Source organism: Canis aureus, chromosome 32 (genome assembly GCF_053574225.1).
Source record: "Canis aureus isolate CA01 chromosome 32, VMU_Caureus_v.1.0, whole genome shotgun sequence".
NCBI classification, from domain to species: Eukaryota; Metazoa; Chordata; class Mammalia; order Carnivora; family Canidae; genus Canis; species Canis aureus.
This window is the reverse complement of record NC_135642.1, coordinates 21096709-21122031: the sequence shown is the minus strand read 5'-3', so window position 1 is coordinate 21122031 and position 25323 is coordinate 21096709. Positions and strand designations below refer to the sequence as shown.

Below are 25323 nucleotides of genomic sequence, written 5' to 3'. Positions count from 1 at the left end.
ACCTTTTCAAAGCTAGATCTAAATCCCTGTGACTATTATTAACATAACTTTGCTGGTGAGAGGAAATTCCAGCAGTGATTTATCATTATTAAGTAAAACATTAAAGTCATCCCTTAACAACCAAAAGAAATCATTTGGTCACATTACTCTGAAAAAAAAAGTTATTTCAAAGAATAAAAGAACATTTTTCATTTCTGTAAGTCAACTGTTCACCAGGGAACAACAAAAAACCCCTCAATATTAATTCAAGAATGGCTTCTTGGGACAGCCTGGGTGGCTTAGCGGTTTAGCGCCGCCTTCAGCCAGGGCATGATCCTGGGGACTTGGGATCGAATCCCACATAGGGCTCTCTGCATGGAGCCTGCTTCTCCCTCTGGCTCTCTCTCTGTCTCATGAATAAATAAAAAATCTTTAAAAAAAGAAAAAGGCTTCTCAACCAGGTAGGAAACCTATAAGCAGTATTCTGGTACTATTGTCTGGTAGCAAGATTGCTCCTAAGTAAAGACAGAACCACCAACACAATATTCCTCCAATTTCTTTAACCTACTTGCTATGTTCTTCTTTTGCCTATTTCTACTGCAACTGAAATGCAACCATTTTCTCTAGCAACACCTACCCTAGTCATTAGTTCTCTTTATCCATTTACAGCTCTCCCACCTTCCCTCCCTCTCCATGGCTTCAGCAAAGTGGAGGAAAGGAACCTGCTCAAAGGATTAAAAGGAAAAGTAGTAGTAGTAATAATAATAATAATAATAGAAGCAATCAGTATTAACTGAAGTCTTTAACGTGGTTACAATGTCACTCAAATATAAAACCTGTCACATAAAAACAAGTGACTGACTAACCTGAGACTGACAAATGAAACAGGAAGATGGGAGTGTGTACACATGAACACACACACACACGGTATTACACAGCTATAAAAAAGATAAGATTGTGTAATGTGACAACATGGATGGACCTATAGGGTATTATGCTAAATGAAATAAGTCAGATGAGAAAGGCAAATACTGTATGATTTCACTCACATATAGAATCTAAAAAACAAAAACAAAAAAACCCCCAAATGAATAAACAAACAAAAAATAGAATCATACCTGTAAACACAAAGAACTGATGGTGGTCCGGGTGGGGGGCGGTTGGGGATGGAGAAAATGGGTAAAGGAAGGTGGGAGATAGGCTTCCAGTTACAGAATGGATAAGTTACAGGAATTAAAGGCATAGCATAGGGAATGCAGCCAATGATATTATAATAATGTTGTACGGTGACAGATGGTAGCTACATTATGGTGAGCAGAGCACAGTCTATAAATCTGTCTAATCCGTATATTGTATACCTGAAACTAATGTAACACTGCATGTCAACTACACTCAAATAAACCGTAATAAAAACAAACACATACACAAAATAGGTGACTAAATCTTGAATCCTGAGAAAGTATGACTGCAGTCAAATTTTTCTAATTTAATGCATGAGTAAACTGAATCCTTCCACTTGACTTGGCAATTATTTATTGTAACAGAAAATTTAGGCATCTGTACATTGCTATAAACTTGTACTAATTAAAGGCAAATTAGGTATATGTAGATAGTGTGGTTGTATGCACATATATACATTTACAAATAAACTAAATGTTTAGTTTGCTTTTTCTATCCACATAAGAGTTTGAACTTGATGCTGCATAATGTGATCTAAATTTCAGTAGTAGTTAAAACTTTTAGAGAAAATCAATAGCTCTACTATGCAAAATTAACTTAGAAAATAAAAATGCAAAAATAAAAGGTACCTGCTGTTGCTTGAAATCAGGCCTTTTTTTGATAAGATTATAAACGGTCACATATTTCATATATAGTACGTAGGCCCTTTCCTCATCACGATCTAATCTGCTTTCTTCTGCTGTCTTGAAAATCTTCAGGGCACTCTGTACATAACTTTAATTAGAGAAAAAAATAATTAAAATACTTGACACATGGTGGAGGGAAATCATGTTTAAGGTCTACAGAGAATCTTGGTAACATGAATTTCATAATTTAGATTCGCATTACTTTGTAACCGATACAAAGTTAGATACGCATCTGGATGCACCTGCAAATTCCCCTAGCCTACAAATAAATACTCCTGCTTCCGAATAGTTGTTTATATAACATCAAACTGTTCAAAACGTGGGCAGCCTCGGTGGCGCAGCGGTTTAGTGCCGCCTGCAACCCACAGCGTGATCCTGGAGACCCGGGATCGAGTCTCATGTCGGGCTCCCTGCATGGAGCCTGCTTCTCCTTCTGCCTGTGTCTGCCTCTCTCTCTCTCGCTCTGTATCTCTCATGAGTAAATAAAATAAAATCTTTAAAAACAAAAACAAACAGTTAAAATGCATTGAGCCCAGTTTTAAAAGATTTGCTATGATGCATAATCCTGAGACAAGTGGTCCTTGGGCAGCCATATAATAGTTATACTGTATGATTTTTTTTAAAAAAAGATTTATTTATTTGAGAGAGAGAGAAAATGAGCAGCGGGAAAGGGCAGAGAGAGAGAGGGAGCAGTCAATTCCTCACTGAGGAGGGAGCCCGACTGGGGGCTCAATCCTAGGACCCTGAGATCATGACCTGAGCCAAAGGCAGATGTTTAACCACATGAGCCATCCAGGCGCCCCTTTCATAGTCTACCATTAAAAATCATAACTCCATACCATTTATACTGAAGTAGGGGAGCTAAAAATCTTTATTATTTTAATGTTAAAATACTTTTCAAATCTCCTCACCCCTTACTATGTTGTAAAAATCTCCCCACCTAAAAATCCAAAAAACAAGGGACAGGGAAAGGGAAAGGAATTTGATCTTTTTACTTGGTTAAAGTTTTCTACAAAATGACCAAACTGTACTCTGATTCACTGGTCCTGAAAGGAAGAGAGATTTTTTTTTTAAGATTTTATTATTTATTATTTGACAGAGAGTGCACAAGTAGGTAGAGGGAGAGTGAGAAGGAAGCTTCCCACCAAGTGGGGAGCCCAATGCAGGGATCAATCCCAGGACCCTGGGATCATGACCCAAGCCAAAGGCAGATGTTTAACCAACTGAGCCACCCAGGCACCCCAAAAATGAGACTGAAAGCCTAAAAATAAGTCATCTTAAAATTCCACTTTGGTAAAATATTTGAAGAAGCTGTGGCATTCATTCTAAAGTCATTTGCCTGCCTAACAGTCTTTAAAAATCAAATTAATAAAATAGGCATTTCTGCAAAAGGAATTCAATCACTGAAGACTAAAGTTTTAGCAACTTGGCTATAGTACCAGTGCTTATATATAATGTGCTTTATCAATAACTTATTTTAAATAAAATAATAATTTATATTTCCCATTGCTTCCTATTTAAAAGTCATTCAACAAAAGTTTTTATTCTTAGATTTTTATTTATTTTTAGAGAGCGTGTTTGAGAAGGTGGGAGTGGAAAGCAGGAGAGGGAGAGAGCGAGAGAGTCTTAAAGCAGGCTCCATAGGGGGAGCCAACTCCTTGTGGGGTCCAACACAGGGCTCAATCTCACGACTCTGAGATCACAACTTGAGCCAAAATCAAGAGTCAGACACTTAATGGACTGAGCCACCCAAGCACCCTACCAACAGGAGTTAAACAGAGCTGCTTTCTCTGTTATCCCATCAGTATTACCAATTTAGCTCAAGAAGTAGGCCAATGCTTCTCATTCTTTCTGTCCCTGAAAAAGATCTCTTTTCTAACAGCCCATTTTGCCTACTTGTAATGGTTAGAAATATCAGTTCATTTTGGGATTTTCTTTTCTGACCTTCTTTAAAGTTCCTACTATTGTCTCCTCTTCATCCCTGATGTTTTGTTTTCTTTCTTTCCACTTTCTATTTCCTTTAGAAAATGACTCATAAAGATGTCCCTGTGCATTCATAGGTCTCTTTAGATGCCTCTTCACAGGTTCATTTGGGATCATACATATTGTTTTTTAGAGCCTCCCATTTATGGAGGAATCAAGGAATACCTCTTTTCTCTGATTTCTAAAATCTGCCTGACCCAAGCCATGGCTGGCTAAATCCACCTTTCTTTCTGAAACCCTTATTTCCAACCTTATTCATAATGTATTTACTTGTTTTTCTCCAAATCTTCTTTGTCAGTCAAAATTAATTCAGAGGAAAAGTTCTGCTATTGCCTTTTGTCCCTTAACAGAGATAGAACTATCAACAAGTTAACAATTTTACTAATACCTCGTTTTTAGCAAAATTACTTCCAGTAAATACCAAAATACCTAGATTTCTCACTATTATATTTTAGCTCAGGACGGATCTTGTAGTCATTACTAGTAACATATCATCTCTAGCCTCTACCTTACTCAGCAGGCAGATGGACCATGTCTTCAAAAATAAAAATACATAAATCTCTAGATTGAAAGTTCATGTCAAATTGGCACAAATTAATACTTTGCTAAGTATTAGACAAAAAAATGTTTCTCCTCTTTCAATCAAAGAAAGACTATGCTAGGGTCATATCTTACATGTGAAATATACAAGAATAAAAAGGATCTTTAAATAAGTGTATCTATACAATTTTATAAAAAGACATTAACTGTGGCTAAATAATTTCTGTAGAACCCCTGCCTTTACCTCTTAAACTTATAATCGGATATACTGTCTGGAGAACAGAAAATATGTATATTAGCAGAACATATATATATGGTTAAGAATTTCTCTAAGGAAAAAAAAAAGAATTTCTCTAAGGAGGTCTTACTTTATACTTGTGATGATGCCATTTTTCAAATAAACTTCAAACTGACTACTTATCTAACTCATTTAATATGGGAATGAACTAAAAACTTATGATTCAGTGAAACTAGCAAAGAATACATACTTCTTTGTGCTTATTTTCTCTGGTTTAACTTCTGTCTTCTTATTGAGGTCTTTTAGTGAAGAACTGAGGTAGAGTTCTTTAGGAACTGAAGCCACAGCAGGCATGATGAATAATCTTTACTTTTCCACTTTGACAATGGATGGTGTACCTTATTAAAAGTAGTTCTTTTCTGAAACAAAATGAACATAATTTCAATTAACAACAAAATAAGTGAACAGTAAAAAACATAAAAGTTCTACACCATATCCTTTGTTAAAAGAGTTAATTTTAAGTTATCTTACGTATTCATTTTGGAAATTCAAGATATTCAGGGTATCAATTATTTTTTTCAAATATTCATTTAACTAAATGAATTATTTTATCACTTCGCCTTAAGTATTAAGAATCTTTCTTGTTAAAGGAATTAACAGAGTAAGAGCTTTTACATTTTCTACTGGTAAATCTGCATTAATATATAGATCACAAACAGAAGTTTCATTAAGAAATATTTCCCTTTCTCATTGATAATACCAGTTAATAAAAAGAAACAAGTTGGTGGAGGATGGGGAGTAGGCAGGGCCACTTTACATGGAGCCAGAGATATATGAACAGAATATACCCAAGTAGTTTGGTTTACTCTAAAAAGTTCTTTGATGCTTCATTACATCCTTTGTTCCTCTTATGCTCTGCTAAGTTCTAAGAAGATGGAGAAAGTAGTAAACAAAATAAAGAAGAGGAAGAAAAGCTGAGTATGTATCAATTAAGCTGTGTACATGTGCAGGAATGCACATAGGGCAGATCAGGAGCAGACATCAATGAGGAGTCCTGGCAAAATCATTAAGTGTCACAAATGAAAACTTTAGAGGAACTCAATTAAATTTATACCATTGTCTCCTGCTTTGAAGAACTAATTACAATTCAAATAAATATAGGCATACCTCATTTTATTGTGTTCCATTTTACGGTTCTTTGCAAGATACTGCATTTTTAATAAACTGAAGACTTGTAGCAACAGTGCACAAAGTCTCTCGGTGTCATTTTCCAACATTTGCTTACTTCTTGTCTCTGTGTTACATTTTGATAAAGCTCACAATATTTTAAACTTGTTTACTATATTTGTTATAGTGATCTCTGATTAATGATTATGAATGACTTGCTAAAAGCTCAGGTCATGGTCAATATTTTTTAGAAATAAGGTACTTTCATTTAATTTTTCAACTTTGATTCCAGTTTAGCTAACATAGTGTTATATTAGTTTCAGGTGTACAATATAACGATTAACAATTCTATACATTAGTGCTCTTTCTGATAAATGTACTCTTTACTCCATATTACATATTTCACCCATTCCACCACCTCCCCATAGTAACCATCAGCTTATTTTCTATAGCTAAAAGTGTGTTTCTTGGTTTGTCTCTTTTTTCCCCTTCATGTCTTAAATTCCACATACGAGTAAAATCTTTAGTGTATTCTATATATAGTATCATGTTATCTGCAAATAGAGAAAGTTTTACTTCTTCCTTACCAATTAGAATGTCTTAAATAATTTATTTTGTTGTCTAACTTCTGTGGCTAGACTTCCAATATTATGTTGAATAAAAGTGGTGAGAGTGGACATCTTTGTCCTGTGGGTGTTCCATAGATGGCCTTTATTATGTTGAAGTATGTTTCCTCTAAACCTACTCCGTTGAGAGCATTAAGAATGGATGTTGTACTTTTTCAAATGCTTTTTCTATGTCTATTGAAATGATCAAATGTTTTCTATTTTTTCTTACTGATGTAATGTATCATGTTGATGGATTGGAATAATGAACCACCCTTGCATCCTGGGAATAAATCCATCTGATTGTGGTGTATGATTTTTTTTTTAATGTGTTGTTGGATTTGGTTTGCCAGTATTTTGTTTAGGATTTTTGCATCTATGTTCATCAGAGATACTGGCCTGTAGTTCTCTTTTTTTTTTATGTCTTTATCTGTTTTTGGTATCAGGGTGATACTGGTTTCACAGAATAAATTTTGAAGTTTTTCTTTCTCTTCTATTTTTTGGAATAGTTTGAGAAGAATGGTATTAATTTTTCCTTAAATGTTTGACAGAATTCACCTACGAAGTCGTCTGGTCCTGGACTTCTGTTTGTTGGGAGTTTTTGATCACTGACTCAATTTCCTTGTTGGTAATTGGTCTTCTTGCTTTAGTTTTGATAAGTTATATACTTCTAGGAATTTATCTAAGTTGTCTAATTTGTTGGCATATAATTTTTTATAATATTCTCTACAACTGTTGGTATTTCTGTGGTGATGGTTGTTATTTCTCCTCTTTCATTTGTAATTTTTGTGTATTTGGGTCCTCTCTTTTTTTTTTTAGTAGCCCTGTATTGCGAAACACTTCCCCTTTGAACTGCTTTTGCTGCATCTCAAAGATTTTAGACCATTGTGTTTTCATTTTCATTTGTCTCCATGTAATTTCTGATTTCTTCTTTGATTTCTTGGATGATTCACTGATTATTCAGTAGCATATTATTTAACCTCCATATATTTGTGCTCTTTCCAGATTTTTGTGATTGGTTTCTAATTTCACAGTGTTGTCAGAAAATATGCATGGTATGATTTTGATCTTGAATTTGTTGAGACTTGCTTTGTGGCCTAATATGTGATCTATTGTGGAGAATGTGTAGCCTGATGTTCTAGGATGGAATGTTCTGAATACATCTGGTAAATCGATCTGGTCCAGTGGTCATTTAAAGCTACTGTTTCCAGGGTGCCTGGCTGGCTCAGTTGGAAGAGGATGTGATTCTTGATCTCGGGGTCATGAGTTTTCTATACCCAAGCTGGGTGTAGAAATTACTTAAACAGTTAAAAAAAAAAGTAAAATAAAGCGGTTTTCTTGTTGATTTTGCTTGGATGATCTGTCCGCCTATGTAAATGGGGTATTAAAGTCCCCTACTGTTATTGTATTAGTATTGATTATTTCCTTTATGCTTGCTATTAACTGTTTTATGTATTTGGGAGCTCCTTGTTGGGTGCATATTTACAATTGTTTTATCTTCTTGTCAGATAGTCCCCTTTGTGATTATTTAATGTCTTTGTCTCTGTTATAGACTTGTCTTAAAATCTGCTTTTTGTCCAACATAAAGAATTGCTGCCCTGGCTTTCTTTTGGCATTCCATTTGCATGGTAAATGTTTCTCCATCCCTCACTTTAACCTCTTTCAGTCTGAAATGAGTCTCCTATAGGCAGCATATAGAAAGGTCTTGTTTTGTTTTGTTTTGTTTTGTTTTTTATTCATGAGAAACAGAGAGAGGCAGAGACACAGGCAGAGGGAGAAGCGGGCTCCTTTCAGGGAGCCTGATGCGGGACTCGATCCCCGGACTGAGGATCACGCCCCGAGCCAAAGGCAGACGCTCAACCACTGAGCCACCCAGGCATCCCAGGTCTTGTTTTTTAATCTAATCTGCCACCTATGTCTTTATTGGAGTGTTTGCTTCATTTACATTCAATGTAATTATAGATATGTATTTACTGCCATTTTGTTACTTATTTTATGGTTAATTTTTATAGATTTTTCTCTTATCCTTTCTTTTCTTGCTCTCTTTCATGGTTTGTTGGCTTTCTTTAGTGATATACTTGAGTTCCTTTTTCTTTGTTCTTTGCATATCTATTACTGGTTTTTGATTTTTGGTTACCATTAGGTTTATATATGCCATCTTCTGCATAGCAGTCCATATCAAGTTGATGATCGCTTAAGTTTGAACCTATTCTTTACTCCTCTTCTATCCCATATTTTAGGTATATGGTGTTACATTTTACATATTTTTATATTTTATGAATCCCTTAACTGATTTTTACAGAAATATTTATTTTTACTGCTTTTGTGTTTACTTTTCATACTTTCACGGTCTTTTGTTTTCCACTCAATGAGTTCCCTTTATTTCTTGTAGGGCTAGTTTAGTAGTCATGAACTCCTTTCAGTTTTGATCATCTGAGAAAGTCTTTATTGTTCCTTCTTGTCTGAATGGTAGTCTTGATGGATAGAGTATTCTTGGCTACAGATTTTTCTTTTCAGCACTTTGACTGTATCCTACCACTCTCTCCTGAGCTGCAAAGTTTCTGCCGCAAAATATGCTGATAGCTTTATGGGGTTTTCCTTTATTCTCTTCTTTGATGATTTAAAATTTTCTTTTATTACTACGTTTTGTCATTTTAATTACCATGTGTCTTGGTGTGGATCTCCTTGCATTGAATTTTTGGGGGAGAATCTCTGTGCCTCCTAAATGTGAATATCTGTCTTCTTCCCTAAGTTAGGGAAGTTTCCAGCCAATATTTCTTCAAATAAATTTTTCTGTCCCCTGTCTCTTCTTCTTCTCGGATCCCTATAACATGAATGTTATTACACTTGATGGAGTCAAGGAGTTCCTAAGACTATTCTCAATTTACAAAATTTTCTTTCCTCTATTTTGCTCAGCTTATTTTCCATTACTCTGCTTCCAGGTCATTAATTCATCCTCTGTTTAATCTATCCTGCTACTTATTCCGTCAAGCGTATTTTTAATTCATTTATTGTGTTATTGGTATCTGATTGGTTCTTTTCTTTCTTTGTTAAGGGTCTCACTGATGTCCAAATCCAGTGAGTATCTCTGTGACCATTACTTTAAATTCTCTATCAGGCATATTACTGAGATCCATTTTGGTTAGGTCTTATAGTACAGCATAATAAGCATAACTTTTATATGCACCAGGAAACAAAACAATTCATTTGATTCTTTTTCTTGTGATACATTTTAGTGCAGTGGTCTGGAACTGAACTCATAATGCCTCCAAGGTATGCCTGTAGTTACGTTAATGTGTTTAAGAAATTATCACTTTTTTCCCCTATCACTTCACTATCTTAATGCTCTTGATTTTACTAGTACACTTTTATTAGATGAATGGTCATCAATAAATATCTAATCCTGAAAAGCTGAGCAAGGTACAACTTATGGAGAAAAGGCATCTGTTCACTTTTGTGAAAATTGAAAGGTGCTCTGATTTGCTTTGATTCAAGTCACGTTTTGTATTAAATACGAATACTTTGTGATTTCTTGAAACTCATCCCTTCTAACTCCATGAAATTAACTCACTGTCTTAGTCACCAAACCTAGCTATTTTTCTCTAAATGTTACATTTAGTTAACATTCAATTTTTTCCATCTATAGTTGCTCTATGTATCTACAAACTACGTTTAACCACTTTATTTAGCAGTTGCATATCTATGCGTTTAGAGACAGTGATCTCATATATAAATACCTTCTACACTTTTCCCTCCACTCTGTGTTCTGTGTCTAAAGCTAATAGTGATAGCAAAGGAAAAAAACTTCTGGATCACACCATCACTCCCAAAAGGATCAACAAATGTTAAATATGTCCTTCTAGTTAGATAACTAATTCATCAACAATTCATCTCCAAACCAGCTAAAAGCACCCACTAAGTAAAGAGTATAACAGGAATCCATTGGACTTCCTCACAATTATAGAAACAAGAGCATCATCTGAGTATCTTAACTTGCAAAAAACACTACACTATGTGTTAAAGATATAATGGGTTTATAAGACATGGTCTTTGACTCTCAGGATAAACAGTTTAACCACAGACCACCTCTCATTCCATACCTACCACATTCTCACTCCCTGCCTATTCCCCCCAACTCTGAGTGAAAAAGCAGGAATACATATAACACCAGTTGTATAAAGTTTAAAAACAAACTAAAATGAACAGTTCCCTAAGGATACAAATGAGGTAAACCTATAAAGACAGATAGAAAATGATAAACATAAAATTCTATTTCTGGGGAGCCAGAAGATGTAATCAGGAGGCACATGCAAGGAGCTTTAGGGATATCAGTAAGGTTTTAATCCTCAAGTTGGGTGGCATTTTCAAAGGTGATCACATGGTAATCATTTTATTATACTGCTTTCTAACATATAAAAGAATATAAGTAACATACTTAACGTATTTCATAAAAATTTTATTTTTTTAAAGATTTTTATGTATTCATGAGAGACACACACACAGAGAGGCAGAGACATAGTCAGAGGGAGAAGAGGGAGAAGTAGGCTCCATACAGGGAGCCTGATGTGGGACTCGACTGGATCCTGGGATCACGCCCTAAGCTAAAAGCAGATGCTCAACCGCTGAGCTACCCAGGCGTCCCTTCATAAAAATTTTAAAGAAAACTATTAACTATACTGGCTTCAGCTTGGGTCATGGTCCCAGGATCCTGGGATGGGGCCCTGAATCAGACTCCCAGCTCAGTGGGGTGCCTACTTCTCCCTCTACTCCTCCCCCTGCCTGTGCTTTCTCTTTCTCTGATAAATAAATAAAATCTTTAAGAAAAATAAAAATTAAAAAAAATTTAAAATATATGTGGAATATTGGAAGAGCCTCATACATAAAACTTCTTGAATACAGACAGCTTCCGTACAGTGATATAAATGGAACCAAGAGCAGAGCACTAAGGAATAAAGAATTGTAAACATACTGCAAACAACTTAAAAAAAACAACAACCTGGCAATAAAAAAGAGAATGTTGAGATACATTGGGATGTTGCTCCAGGAACATGATTTCTACTGGAATAGAAGAAGCAACAGTTGAGGAGAAATACATACTAAGGTAAAGCACAGTAAGGTCAAGAAACTAACTCTTTGGGAAGGTGTTTAAGGAGATATGTGGTAGAGGCAGGGGACACTGGAGTTGGGACTATTAATGAGGGCCAGAAGACAGTAAGATTAACAGTTACAAGAGCTACTTTTGACTCTTCTGCCCTCAACTAGTTCAGCAAGATCTGAAGCTTACTTCATTGATCGAAAGCCAACATTTGCTCCTGGTTCAGGCTACCTCTTGAAATGTAATTCCCCAAAAGCCCAACCACTTTTTGATGGGGATACTACCAAGTGTACTAAGAAAGGGACTAAAGCCAGAATTAGGTAGATTAGCCAGGTACCAGTCAGATAGTATCTGTTTTTCCAATTCTACCCTTCATTTGGGTCACAAGTGCTATTGGTCTAACCAAAGGATATATGTTCAAAATTCAGAGTCTATTTTGTTGATTCATGACAATTTATGTCATTTTTATCGGCTGGGAAAAGAAAAATTTATCAGCTGGGAAAAGAAAGCTATTGATTTTAACCTCCTAAAATGAAGGTCTAGAATATATATGTTCAGGTGAATCTATATCTCATGATTACCTTTAAAGCTTGGATCTTTGGAAAACAGGTCATTTAAAAACTACATATGCTACCTAGGTAACTTAAAATAGTAAACTATTAGCTATCTCAAGGTTAAATTCAAACATTCACATATACCCTGCTGTATAAAAGACATTGTGTTTCCAGGAACTCAAAGATTAGATGTGATCCCCTTACCCAAAAAGTTAAAAAAAACTACTGTGAAAGAAAAAGTTGTAAGCAGTGGTAATAAAACACAGTAAGGTAGCCAACTATAAAGAGTTACAAATAATGTACAATAAGAAAAATTAAGGAAGATTAAATATGACCAGAGGGTTCTTGGAAAAGACAGCATTTATGTTAATCTTGATAGAAGGCTTTTGATAGAGAAGAGGTACTGTATGAGGGGGAAAAAAAGAAAGTAAAGAACATCTTTGGGAACTAGGCAATACAGACAAAAAACAAGGATCTACTAGACAGAAAAGATTGAAAAAATAGCCTGGGAACAAAAAGTAGAAGGCCTTGAATGTCACAATAAAGCAGTTACTTTGTTTTCTAAAGGTAATAGAGAGCCATAAGGTTCTGAAGAGGGTTATATGATCCAAACTGACAACACTACAGAGTTAGACTTTAAGAGATAAAGAAGACACCAGCAATCTATGATAATGATCCTAAGGAAAGATGATGAAGGTCAGAACTAGGACAGAAGAGATGGAATGGAGGAGGCAGACACAAGAGACGCTGAAAGGTAGAGGACTTAGCTAACGATTAGACACATGGAGGGAAAGTACAGGGATGATTATCATGACAAAGTTTATATTGACGGTTTCTGAAAGACTATCCTTTTTAAAAGTTAATTTTTCTAACATTAGTGGATTTTTTAAGATTTTATTTTTATTTATTTTTTAAAAATATATTTATTTATTTATTTGAGAGAGAGCGAGCAAGCGAGCGCACACACGAGCAGGGGAGTGGGGGACGCGGGGGGCGGGGGGGGGGGGACAAGCAGACTCCACGCTGAGCATGGACCCCAACCAGGGCTTGATCTCACAGCTGAGATTGTGACCTAAGCCAAAATCAAGAGTTGGATATTCAACTGACTGAGCCACCCGGATGCCCCTAAGATTTTATTCTTAAGTAATCTCTATATCCAGTGTGAGGCTCAATCTGACAACCCGATATCCAGAGCAGCATGTTCTACTGACTTGAGCGAGCCAGGCACCTCTGTCCTTATGTAATTCTGAGACTAGCTGAAATAAATAAAATTTTCTCTGATAATGTCATCAAAGTACCACAGTTGTTTTCATTTTCATTCACAAAATTATAGAAGTTACTGTCAAATAAGATGCTTAGTGTTAAAAATACTTACAGCATTGCCTTAATTGCCATTTCAGCTTCTACAATCACAGATTTCTGCAGAAGTCAAAGTACAGTGTAAAGAGTATTTTTCCCTAATCAAATGAGAAAGCAAAGAAGGATATACATGCAATTTAAATCTATGTGAAATTTAATGTGTTAAATTCTTGAGAAGTCATTCTGCTGCATATAGCCTTTTTTTTTAAGGTTTTTTTAAAAATTTTTATTTATTTATGATAGTCACAGAGAGAGAGAGAGAGAGAGAGAGAGGCAGAGACACAGGCAGAGAGAGAAACAGGCTCCATGCACCGGGAGCCCGACGTGGGATTTGATCCCGGGTCTCTAGGATCGCGCCCTGGGCCAAAGGCAGGCGCCAAACCGCTGCGCCACCCAGGGATCCCCTGCATATAGCCTTTTAAGAGATCTCAAGAGACTGACATAAAATAAATTAAGGCCAGTATGACTGAATGAATTCACAATTTATTTTGGCTACAACAGTAAAAACAAGGAAAAGAGCAGCAGCAGTTTTTTGTTGTTACAATAATCCCACTGATACTTATAAAAGAATGTTCAATAAGTACAGAACTCAATTTGTAGAATCTACTTGTTTAGATCTAGCACTAAATATAACATATAACCTATTAAACTATGTCATGCTTCAAAAAGGATTGTAAGTTAAAATAAATAACACAAAAAAAGTATAGGTGAGAAAAATTAAAGTTCTTCTAAGAAATTAATTTTCTTAAGATGTGTAAATCTGATAAGATGAAATACTTAAGCTTTAGTGACACAGCAATGCTCCAGAAGTGAAATCTAGACAGTATTGACAATAAGTTAACAATGGGGGGGATGGCATAGTATTCCCCCATTCTCTTTATGACATCCTTCTGATTCTTCCAAAGAGAAAGAGTAGAGATAGATAGTCTTCCATGGAGTGAAGACTAAAAAGTAAAAAGGTGAAGACTGAGGTCTGTTATCATTCAAACTGGTCCTGATATCTTAACTAGGGCTTCACACCAGACACTGCCTAGGTCCTTGGCAATGCTGAAAGGAAAGCAAAGTTTGTCTCTGTTGGAAATCTATCATCTCACTCCACTTGTGCCCTTCAGAGAGCAACAGCACTCATTATATCTTCTGACTACCTTACATTTCATATAATCTGTTCTATAATCATTCTAGTTTAAATGCCACAGACAAGTAAGTATTCATGATGTGTTTTAAAGTAATCCTTAAGTATTAAGAAGGCTTGACCCTTTCAAGAATTAGTCACTGCTAAAACTTCTGGTATTTTCTGAGCATCTACATGTCTAGCATTGAGCTAATAACTGTGAGAGCAGTGTTTTTTGTTGTTGTTGTTTTAAGATTTATTTATTTGAGAGAGAGGAGAGAGAGAGAGGGAAGGAGGGGCAGATAGAGAGGAAGAGAGAGCATCCCAAGCTGACTCTCCACTGAGCACAGAGCCAATGTGGGGCTCAATCCCACCACCCTGAGGATCATGACCTGAGCTGAAATCAAGAGTTGCGTGCTTAACTGACTGAGCCACCCAAGTGCCCTGAGGGCAGTGTTTTCAAATCCATGAAAAGGTCACAGAAAAAAAAAAAAAAAGGAAGAGAAAATATCAGAGCATGCCACATATAGCAAGATTAAATATTGTTTCATGAAACTTTAGTTTTTGGTTGTGTATGTGTATGCATATATCACTGGGTTGAAATGTAAAATGTAGTTTTTACTATAGGTTACAACTAAAAAAGTATAAAAGTTCTGCAGAGCAATGCTACTTCAAGTGTGGTCCACAGACCAGTGATAGTTGGGGAATTGTTACCAGTGTGTGATAAAATAAGAAATTTATGACAGAGGTAAATCAGTTAAGATGAACTTTTTATAGTAGCAAGACTTTCTCTGAGAAGAAAGCAGTCCACTGACTTATACTCTGGTTCAAGCTTCGAACCTATAACATAGACTAGCTACTTTGAGTGACACTGCTATAGGGGATAAAGAGATACCACAGGGTTTCTGACCCAAATCTCTTAGTTTAGTTACGAAGATCAAACTAATACTTCTTAAATAATAAGCCAACAATTAATTGCTATACTGTATGTTAATATGTGACTCCAGTCACTGCGAAGTCAAAAGGAGGAGAAAATTCGATGTAGCTTTTTCCAGCCTACAGTGCACACTCTTTTTGATCTCTCTTCCTTCAAAGATCAACTTAAGTTCCACTTCTTCCATCTTTAATTGCCCCAGTTTTGGGGAGTCCATTTCTTGGTCTCAATTGTATAGTATGTGTAATCTATGTCATTACTATACATAAAATATAGTATTTTGACCAAATGACAATTATAACTAGATTTTAAGACCCTCATACCTCATAAGTATGAAGTGCTCATGATGACATGATGAGGCAGACAGAAACTATCCCAAAGGATAAGATTTAGCTATGATTAAGTGAGAAAGGAGGGCATTCCAGAAAAGGAAATCAGTAAGAGCAATGACACAAAATGAAGTAGTATGAGAAGACAATGAGAAAAATAAGGAATATTACAGGGATTACAAATCCTTCTCAATTTATGATGGGGGTTATGTCTCAATAAGTCCATCAGAAGTTGAAAATACTGCTCAGTCAAAAATACATGTAATACACCCAATCTAATAAACATCGTAGCTTAGTCTAGCCTAACTTAAACATGCTCAAAGCACTTCATTAGCCAATAGTTGGGCAAAATCATCACAAAGCCTATTTTATAATAAAGTGTTAAACATCTCATGCACTTTATTAAATACTGAAACTGAAAGACAATATTGGAATTGTATCAGTTGTTTACTCTCACCATCACAAGCTGACTGGGCACTGTTGCTCACTGCCACTGCCCAGCATCACAAGAGAATATAGTAACACATATTGCTGCCTGGGAAAAGATCAAAATTCAAAATCTTTAGTACAGTTTCTACTGTACTTCATTTTAACAACATTATCATTCTAACAACATTATAAAATTGAAAAATCCTAGGTCAAACCATTTTAAGTTGGAGACCATCAGTACAGGGAAATAATCAATTAGATCAAGGGATTACAAGTACATACATATTTTCTTTACATGTCAATACTCTGACATGCTAGATCCCTAGCACCTACCTCAGTCCTTACAGTAAACACTTAATAACTCTTGGCTAACAACAAACTATATTATTAGGTAGGGAGATGGAGTCCTATTATGGAAGACCTTTGAAGCCATCAAGAATTGTTTATATTTTATTCAGCAGGCAATAAGCCAGTTCTTGAAGGGAAAAATGGTATCTCCAGGCAGGTCAAAGTGGGGATATGCAAGATGGATTTGAAAGAAATAGCAACAAGGAATACTCTGGATAAGAATAATTAGCAGACCGTTGCAAAAGAGAACACAAAAAGGCAGAAATATTCTTTTGTGACAGATCACCTGAAACAAAATTTTCTCTTGTGTACACAGTATACAAAGATTGGTGGTGCTATCAACAACAACAAAAAATACTGTAGTTTAAAAAACTGATCAGTTTACAGCAGCATTCCTCAACCTGAGCACTACTCCTATTTTGAACCAGATAAAACTTTGTTGTAGGAGGCTGCCCTGTGCATTGTAGCTAATATTTAGCAGCATCCCTGGTCTCTACTCACTAGATGCCAGTAGTATTCATCTCCCTCAAGCTGTGACAACAAAATGTCTCCAGACATTGCTGAAAATGTCCCCTGGTGGGTAAAATTACTCCCGAATAAGAATCACTGATTTATAGGAAATTTTGAATATGTATGCAAAAAAAGCAACATCTAAAGATGCCCTGATAGAAATGTAAATATGTAATTAGAGATTAGGTCCAAAGAGAGATCAAACAAATATTAAATCAACTATTGAGACATTAATGTTAATTTTGATAATCCCTATTGTTTTGGGAGGTAACAAAGTACTGACACTTAAATGATATATTTTTTTCTTAAATGATATATTATCCAGGATATGATTTAAAACCATCTGATTTTTTTGACTTTTATGTATGCCTTAAAACTTCTATAATAGTTTTTAAAACACAGACATTATTTATACTAGTAACTAAAACCAAGAGAATGGATCAACAAGGAAATGATATCATTTCTCTACAATTGACAAGACACTTGAAGGGCTTGGTGGGGTGGAAGATGAAGGGGAATGTTCCCAAAAGAGAAAAGAAACAGACTGAAGAAAAACTAAGAAAGTGCAATTATCACAGAAATCATAGAAAACTTCAAAGAATTTTAAAAAGTTCTTATAATGTTTTTTTAAAAAAAGAGAAGTAAAACAACTAGTCCTAGTTTTGAAGATTGACCTTATAAACTATCTTCTTCATTTAGAGTACCTATATCTATTCAAGATACAGTGTCAAGAGCTATAGGGAATATAAAGAATATACCTTCTGGGGCACCCAGGTGGCTCAGTCAGTAAAGTGTATCATTTGATCTCAGCTCAGGTCTTTTTTTTTTTTTTTTAAGATTTTATTTATTTATTCACGAGAGACAGAGAGAGAGAGAGAGAGTGAGAGAGGCAGAGACACAGGCAGAGGGAGAAGCAGGCTCCATGCAGGGAGCCTGATGTGGGGCTTGATCCTGGGGACTCCAGGACCACGCCCTGGGCCAAAGGCAGGCACTAAACCGCTGAGCCACCCAGGGATTCCCCTCAGCTCAGGTCTTGATCTCAGGGTTGTGATTTCAAGCCCTGTGTGTGTGGGGTTCCATGCTGGGTGTGGAGCCTACTTTAAAAAAGAAAAGAAAAGAGAAAAGAAGAAAAAGGAATATACTTCCTAACGAAGTTTCTACCTCTTAAGATGTAGGATAAATACACAATGTTAATACAAAGCAAAGTACCATCATATAGGTACTAACAAACTATGCCAAAATCTATAGCTTTTATTAAGACTATTCCAAGGAAAAAAAAAGAAGGGTAACTTTTCCATAATAGGTGTCTACTTAACATTTATAACCTTAATCCATTTCATATATTCTCTCCCTCTTTGTCTCAATTTTTTAAGCATATGCAAAATAGATGAGTAAGGAGCCAGAACACAGTACATAAGGAAAAAAAAAAAAAAAAGACATGGTTCTCATTCCTAGCCATACATTAGTATCAGCTACAGAACTACAAAATACTGATGCCCAGAACCCACTTCTAAATAATTAAACCAGAATCTCACAGAATGGGACTTGCACACAGGTATTTTTTTGAAAGCTCCTTGGGTAAATTCTAACAAGCAGTCTAGACAGAAATCCATGGACATAAAAAATGGATAAAAATATATTACTAGAAGTAGTGAAACAGTATGAAGATGACAATTAGGTTCTAACTGAAATCAACCTTTTAAGTCATATAATTTCCAATATATCAAAGTTATGAGAAATCATTATCATTTTTAAAATTCTGTAACTGGAAAATTAAAATAAAACCTTCAAGATTCTTAGGCCGATAACCTTTTTTTTTTTTTTTTTTTTTTTTTTAAGATTTTATTTATTTATTTGAGAGAGAGGTAGAAGCAGACTCCTTGCTGAGCAGAGAGCTGGCTCTGGGGCTTGATCCCAGGACCCTCAGATCAAGACCTGAGCTAAAGGCAGACACTTAACCAAACAAGCTACCCAGGTGCCCCTAGACCCATAACTTTTTAAAGAACTATTTAATTTGTTTTGTAATTGGTATTACAATGTGTAACAATTTCATTTCACTATATTAGAAAGACATGCAGATTCACATCATTATTTGTATTCTTAAGCTTTATATTATGAAAGCATTGCAGGACTTAGTCTCATTCTCCATTTATTATCACATGACTTTGGGCAAATTCCTTAAATCCTGGACACCACCACTGCCACTCTTCAGTTTACTTTCATCTGCAAAATGGGAACAATTTGTCTGCTTCTGCAGAGTTCTCACAGGTATCAAATGAAGAAGCCCACAGAGAAAAATGCTCTTTAAAAAGTATAATGCGCTATGAAGATACAAAGTATTACGGTTAAAGAAATCAGAAGTGTACCTTATTCTGCATCTACTATTAAATCCAAACATTATAAATACAACTTTATCAATAAAATTACAGTAGTTTAAAGATGGCCAAAAATTCTTTGATGTTCTTCTCTCCAAAAAGAACTATCATCTGGTGGGGCAGAGGCCTCTGACTGCTCTAATAGAAAATATTGGAAGTAATCCCGTGCCAATTTTCTGGGTCCAAGCAAAAGAGAGAGCTTCCACTCTGTCTCTTCAAATACTTGCTCTTGAAACTCAAATTCATCCTATGAGAAGTCCAAGCCCCATGAAGAGGCCATGAGCAGGTGCTCCACATAACATCCCCAGCTACACTCCCAGCCAACATCAACTGCGATCCATGCAAATGAGCCATCTTGAAAATCCAGCTCAGTTAAGCTTTCAGATGACTCCAACCCTAGCTACCTATCTAACCACAAATGCATGAAACTCTAAGTGAGGCCCAACCAACTGATTCCAGTTAGCCCAGAGAAATATAAAAGACAAAGCATAATAGCTTGTAGCTACTTTTTAAGAGTGATTTGTTATATAGCAATAGGTAATAGGGACAATAACCAAAATTTTTTTTAAAAAAATGTTTCCTGGGGCAGCCCCGGTGGCGCAGAGGTTTAGCGCCGCCTGCAGCCCGAGGTGTGATCCTGGAGACCCCGGATCGAGTCCCACATCGGGCTCCTTGCATGGAGCCTGCTTCTCCCTCTGCCTGTATCTCTGCCTGTGTCTCTCTCTGTGTGTCTTTCATGAATAAATAAATAGAATCTTTAAAAAAAAAATTTTCCTTAAGTATATCCAACTTTATTAGCAACTCATACTTGATGGGCATATTTTTTCTTTAATCTCTACAAAAATAACTATCTTCATGTAGAAAAATTCAAAATGAAAATATAATGCTAGACATTCTATGGAAAAAATATGATGTGCTGTTTTTATTTTCCAACTGTCTTACTTTACAAAAGGCATTCATGATCTTTCCCAAAGTGTTCATATTAATAAACAAATAGCCATAATAATTAACAAAGGTCAAGTAAATAAAGATAAATGCTAGAAAGACATCTTTAAAATGTTTTTGTTAGTTGTTCTCAAAGAATACGATACAATCCTACATACTTTTGTGCAATGAATGCATATTTATGTGATTAATAACAAGTGTTTTTTTTTTTGTTTTTTGTTTTTTTACTATTAGAGTGTTCTTACTATCTAATTTTAAAGATGCACCCAGTGTGTCACAAGAAAATGAATACACATTTCAAGGCAGTCACAGCAATAGGATAAAGGCATAGCACAACCTACACCACCTTTCAGATAAAATGGCCCAGTACTGTAAAGTCATGACAAATTATCCAAATCCATCAGGAAAGACATTCAACAATGAACCTTAAGCAGAATCTGTTGAAATGCAAAATCTGCTTACATAGCAAAGCGGCAGAGCAAGCCTAGATTTGGTACAGTTCCTTAACTACTACCACTTGACATCTGTAATGGCTGCACAAGAAGATATACCAAACTAAAACTGCTTGATTCAGAAACAGTAACATTCCTTTCATCTGAACCCCTCGGGGTGCTTAACAAATATTAAATTCCTTCAGCTAAATATTTTGTTAGTGATTAAATGACTTGCTTCAAGGTCACAGAATGAACTGGAGAAAGAATTAAACCCTAAAGTGTAGTCTGCAGCTTTATGTATAAGTGAACATCACTGCGATTGGGTGCTGATATTTCCAAGGTGGAGTGGAGGTGAAATTAACTTTTCCCACAGCTCTAGGAGAGGTCACATTTTTAGCAAATTAAAGCTTCTATTTGGGGAAGTCATGGTTTTAATTGATGAGCGTATAGGTTCTTTAATCTCATACTCGGACTTCTCTAAAACTAAGTTTGACTGGGACGGAAAAGGGGCTGGGAAACACTCTGAGGGGTTGTATTAAAGGCCTGGGATTGTAGCTCGGTAGCAGAAATTTAGAAAACGGAGGCCAGAGGAAGGAGGTCAAAGTCGGGTCTAAGTGTCGTAGAAGAAGGAGGAATGGTCAGTGCCACTTTCTAAGACCGGAAACCCTGAAAAAAACTGCACGAAACTCCGTGGACAACCCTAGGCAGGCAGCGGGAAGGACTCGAGGTTGGGCCCTTCCTCTGAAAGCCGATTCCATGTTCAGGGTTGTCCCGCCCCTATCCGCGGACAGGACTGTCTCCCGGGTGACCAGCAGCTTGTGAAAGGAAAGGGGTCTCAATGCAGACGGCTTCCCGAGAAACAAAGGCCAGGACCCAGACCCACACTCACCGTGGCGCCGGGAGCGCTTGACTAACGCCGGCCTCCCCTCCAAAGGCCCATCTTCCAGCAACTCGAAGAATTCGCCTTCGCTAGTCCGACGGAAACCAGCCCAGCTCATCCCTTTTTCCCAGTTTGCACTGCGTTGCGACGCGTCGCGTCTTCGACGTCACGGAGGGGAGGGGCTGTGCGCGCGCGCCGGTGACTGCTTCCTCTTCCGCAGTCCTGCTCGAGCTAGGGAGGTGGGAGCGCTCAGGAGGGTGTTTGGGGTGGGCGGCGAGGGCGGGCCCAGGCTAGATTGAGCTTCCGCGAGCGAGCCCGCCCGCCCGCCCGCGTCCCCAGCATCTGTCCGGCCTTGTTCCGCCAGCGTGCTGTTGCTCGAATCCGGGCCTTTGCCGAGGAGGAAGCAGCTTCTGTGCCTCTTCCTACGTATTTTACTCTTCAGATTGGAGATTTGGGACTAGAAAAGGGATTGGGATCCCCTCAAATTCTGGCTGAAAGTTTACCGTCCTCCGAAGCTCGCCTCTGGTCAAAGAAGGAACACGGTCCTAAAACACATTATACGTACACACGTTTAACAGCAGTTAAAGGCCCGGTCTTTCAAACACAAGAGGTCTGAACTTTCTCACAAGGTGATCTTTGTACTCTCCCAGAGAAAAGTGAGTGGATGTTCCAATTCTATGTAAAGTTGCGTGGGTGGAGTCGCTGGCCGTTGGTCACTAAGTCCCCAGGGACAGTCCAGGTGTCTCATGGGTGGGAAAACAAGAGGGGGAGGTCTAGTAAGTGCCTTCAAGTCAAGGTGTATGTTAGGGGTTCAATAAATTTGTTTTTTTTTTTAATATTTTATTTATTATTTATTTATTTAAGTCACAGACAGAGAGAGAGAGAGGCAGACACACAGGCAGAGAGAGAAGCAGGCTCCATGCACCGGGAGCCCGATGTGGGATTCGATCCCGGGTCTCCAGGATCGTGCCCTGGGCCAAAGGCAGGCGCCAAACCGCAGCGCCACCCAGGGATCCCGGGGTTCAATAAATTTGTAAGGAAGAAATATAGTGCTCCACATATAGCAATCCTTTAATGAATGTTAATTTCCTTTCTATTACAATGGAATACCAGCAAAAATATGGTAGCTCTTTTACACCTAAGCTGTCCACTGTTTTCTCCAAAGACTTCAGGCTGGTCTAACATGAAGTGCACTGTATTCCCTAGAACTAGCTAGCCTTAGCACATTTTTCGTAACTAAAACAATTGCATCTCTTTTGAAAATGGATCTTAGGAAAGGAAGTTGGTTGTTGGAATTTATTGTGTGTTTTGCTTTTTTTCTGCTGAGCACCTTGATGAATTTAAGTATTAACAAGCAAACAAAAACACCAATCCAGAGCTGAGTCTGGGAGTAGGAACCAAAGACAGGGAGAAGAATGTGAAGTTCTCTGAAGGCCATCTCAGAGGGAGGACACCAGGAATGTGAGGTGACAGGAAAAGAGAAACCATAAGAATGAAATAACCAATGAAAAGAGTCTCTTGGGGCACCTGGGTGGGTCAGTCAGTTAAGCTTCGGCTCAGGTCATAATCCCAGGGTCCTGGGATGGAACCCCTCACTAGGCTCCTTGCTCTGAGAGGAGTCTGCTTCCTCTCCCTCTGCCTCCCTTCTCCCCCCCCCCCCTTGTGCTCTCTCTGTCAAATAAAACCTTAAAAAAGAAAGAAGAAAAAAGAAAGAAAGAAAGAAAGAAAGAAAGAAAGAAAGAAAGAAAGAAAGAAAGAAAGAAGAAAGAAAGAAAGAAAGAAAGAAAGAAAGAAAGAAAGAGAAAGAAAGAAAAGAAAGAAAGAAAGAAAGAAAGAAAGAAAGAAAGAAAGAAAGAAAAGAAAGAAAGAAAGAGGACTCTTATGGTGGAGTAGCAGAAAGAGATTGATAAATAGGACTCTTTAACATTCACCTAAAGTTATTTTTGTTACTCTAACTGCTCTAGTTCCCCCCATAAGTGAAATTTCCCCCACTTCCTTAAAGTGTCAGTCAAATTTGCTTGAGTTTTTCTTCAAAATGAAGGAGAAGTTCCACATGTGATTCAACAGGTGCAGAAGAAAAACCAGGCACAAGATGAGAAGATGATTCCAAAACTGAACTACGGTGATGAAAGCAGGAAAAAACAAAACTTTTCTAGGAAAGTCACAGAAACCAGGGGATGGGCTTTGGACTTTTCAGTATTAGCAGATGAGGGTGCTTATGGAGCAGAGTTAGCTTGATGAAACTGTTTATTGAATTGAATCATAAACCCTAGCTCTTTTTCACATTTCTGTTGTAACAAACCAAGCAACAGTATCTATGCTACCCAGAATCTAAGTAATGAGTCACTAGTTGTTTAGAAGGGATGGCTTGTATTTGGTCATAGCGTTAATTTCTTTGCCATCCAGAATAAGCAGTAGTCCAAAATTTACTGAACCTGGTTCACCTTCCATCCATTCAACAAGTATTTACTGAATGCATGTTCTATGCCAAACATTGTTTTGGACTTGGGATATAAAATTCCTCCTCAACACAGAGCTGACTTAACATTCTAGTGGAAGAGACATAATAAGCAAATACATATATACCATGTCAAGGGTAAAGGACCAGCAAAGACAGTGGTAGTTTTGATGGGATAGTCAGGGAAGATCTTTCTGATAAATAACATTTCTATAGAACATTAGATTTTCCTTACAGATGTAGTACTCCGAACACAATACTACAAATGGTGACATGTGTGGTTTTATCTCAACAAAAGATCGTTTTCAGTCTGTTGACACTATCACAAAATGTTCACCTACTTGACAGAGGTCATCAAAGAGTTACTTAAACTTCTTAAGAATTGTCTCTGCAATTTTGTCATGCTAACATTAATTGGCAAAAGCAAAATCTTATTCAATAGACACAGGAACTGTTGCGCTATAAATGTATTGAATCAAGATCATAGAATCAACACATATGCTTAAGTCTTTTCTGCATTTTTCCAGAAAGCAACTTAATAGTTTTAGCTTAAGGAAACACCTAATTTAAAGTACATATTTCTTTAAGTAAAACTTTCAAAAATATTTCTGCAATGTATTCATTTATATGCAACTTATTTCATTCATATGATTCCGAACTATCTAATATAAGTCATTTATGGGAGTAAGGGTATGATTTCTGATAGCCTGTTTACTTCCTCCAAATCATAGGTAAATATATAATACATACACAGTATTTTTCAAACTTTGGCATTATCAAACAACATGTGGCCTGAATAATCACAAAAAAACACACAGTACAGCGATGCCTGGGTGGCTCAGCTGTTGAGCACGTCCCTTCGTCCAGGACGATCCTGGAGTCCTGGGATTGAGTCCCACATCAGGCTCCCTGCATGGAGCCTGCTTCTCCCTCTGCCTGTGTCTTTGCCTGTCTCTCTCTGAGTCTCTCATGCATAAATAAATAAAATCTTTAAAACACACACACACACACACACACACACAGAGTACAGGCCCCAAACAAAAATTTACAGACTCAGAGCTAACCAAATGCACAGGATCCCTCAACCACTCACCAACTCATGGAGAGCTGTGCCTGGGCTGGCACACCTGGATGCACTTTGGGAAATGTTCTGGAAGAAGGATCCTGACTTCCTGCCACCTCGGT

General features: G+C 37.0%; 1 protein-coding gene across 2 annotated transcripts in view; it reads right to left on the bottom strand.

Annotated features, from left to right (window-relative positions):
- Positions 1-21848, bottom strand: part of USP8 (ubiquitin specific peptidase 8) — a 66240-nt gene extending 44392 nt beyond the window's left edge. For both annotated transcript variants that reach the window (XM_077881068.1, XM_077881069.1), the window contains exons 1-3: positions 21690-21848; positions 4856-5024; positions 1788-1932 (exon numbers count right to left, since the gene is read on the bottom strand). In XM_077881068.1, coding sequence (XP_077737194.1) covers positions 1788-1932; positions 4856-4959 — 249 coding nt within the window. In that variant the 5' untranslated portion in view covers positions 4960-5024; positions 21690-21848. The remainder of the gene's footprint in view (positions 1-1787; positions 1933-4855; positions 5025-21689) is intronic.
- Between the last annotated feature and the right edge of the window lie 3475 nt (positions 21849-25323).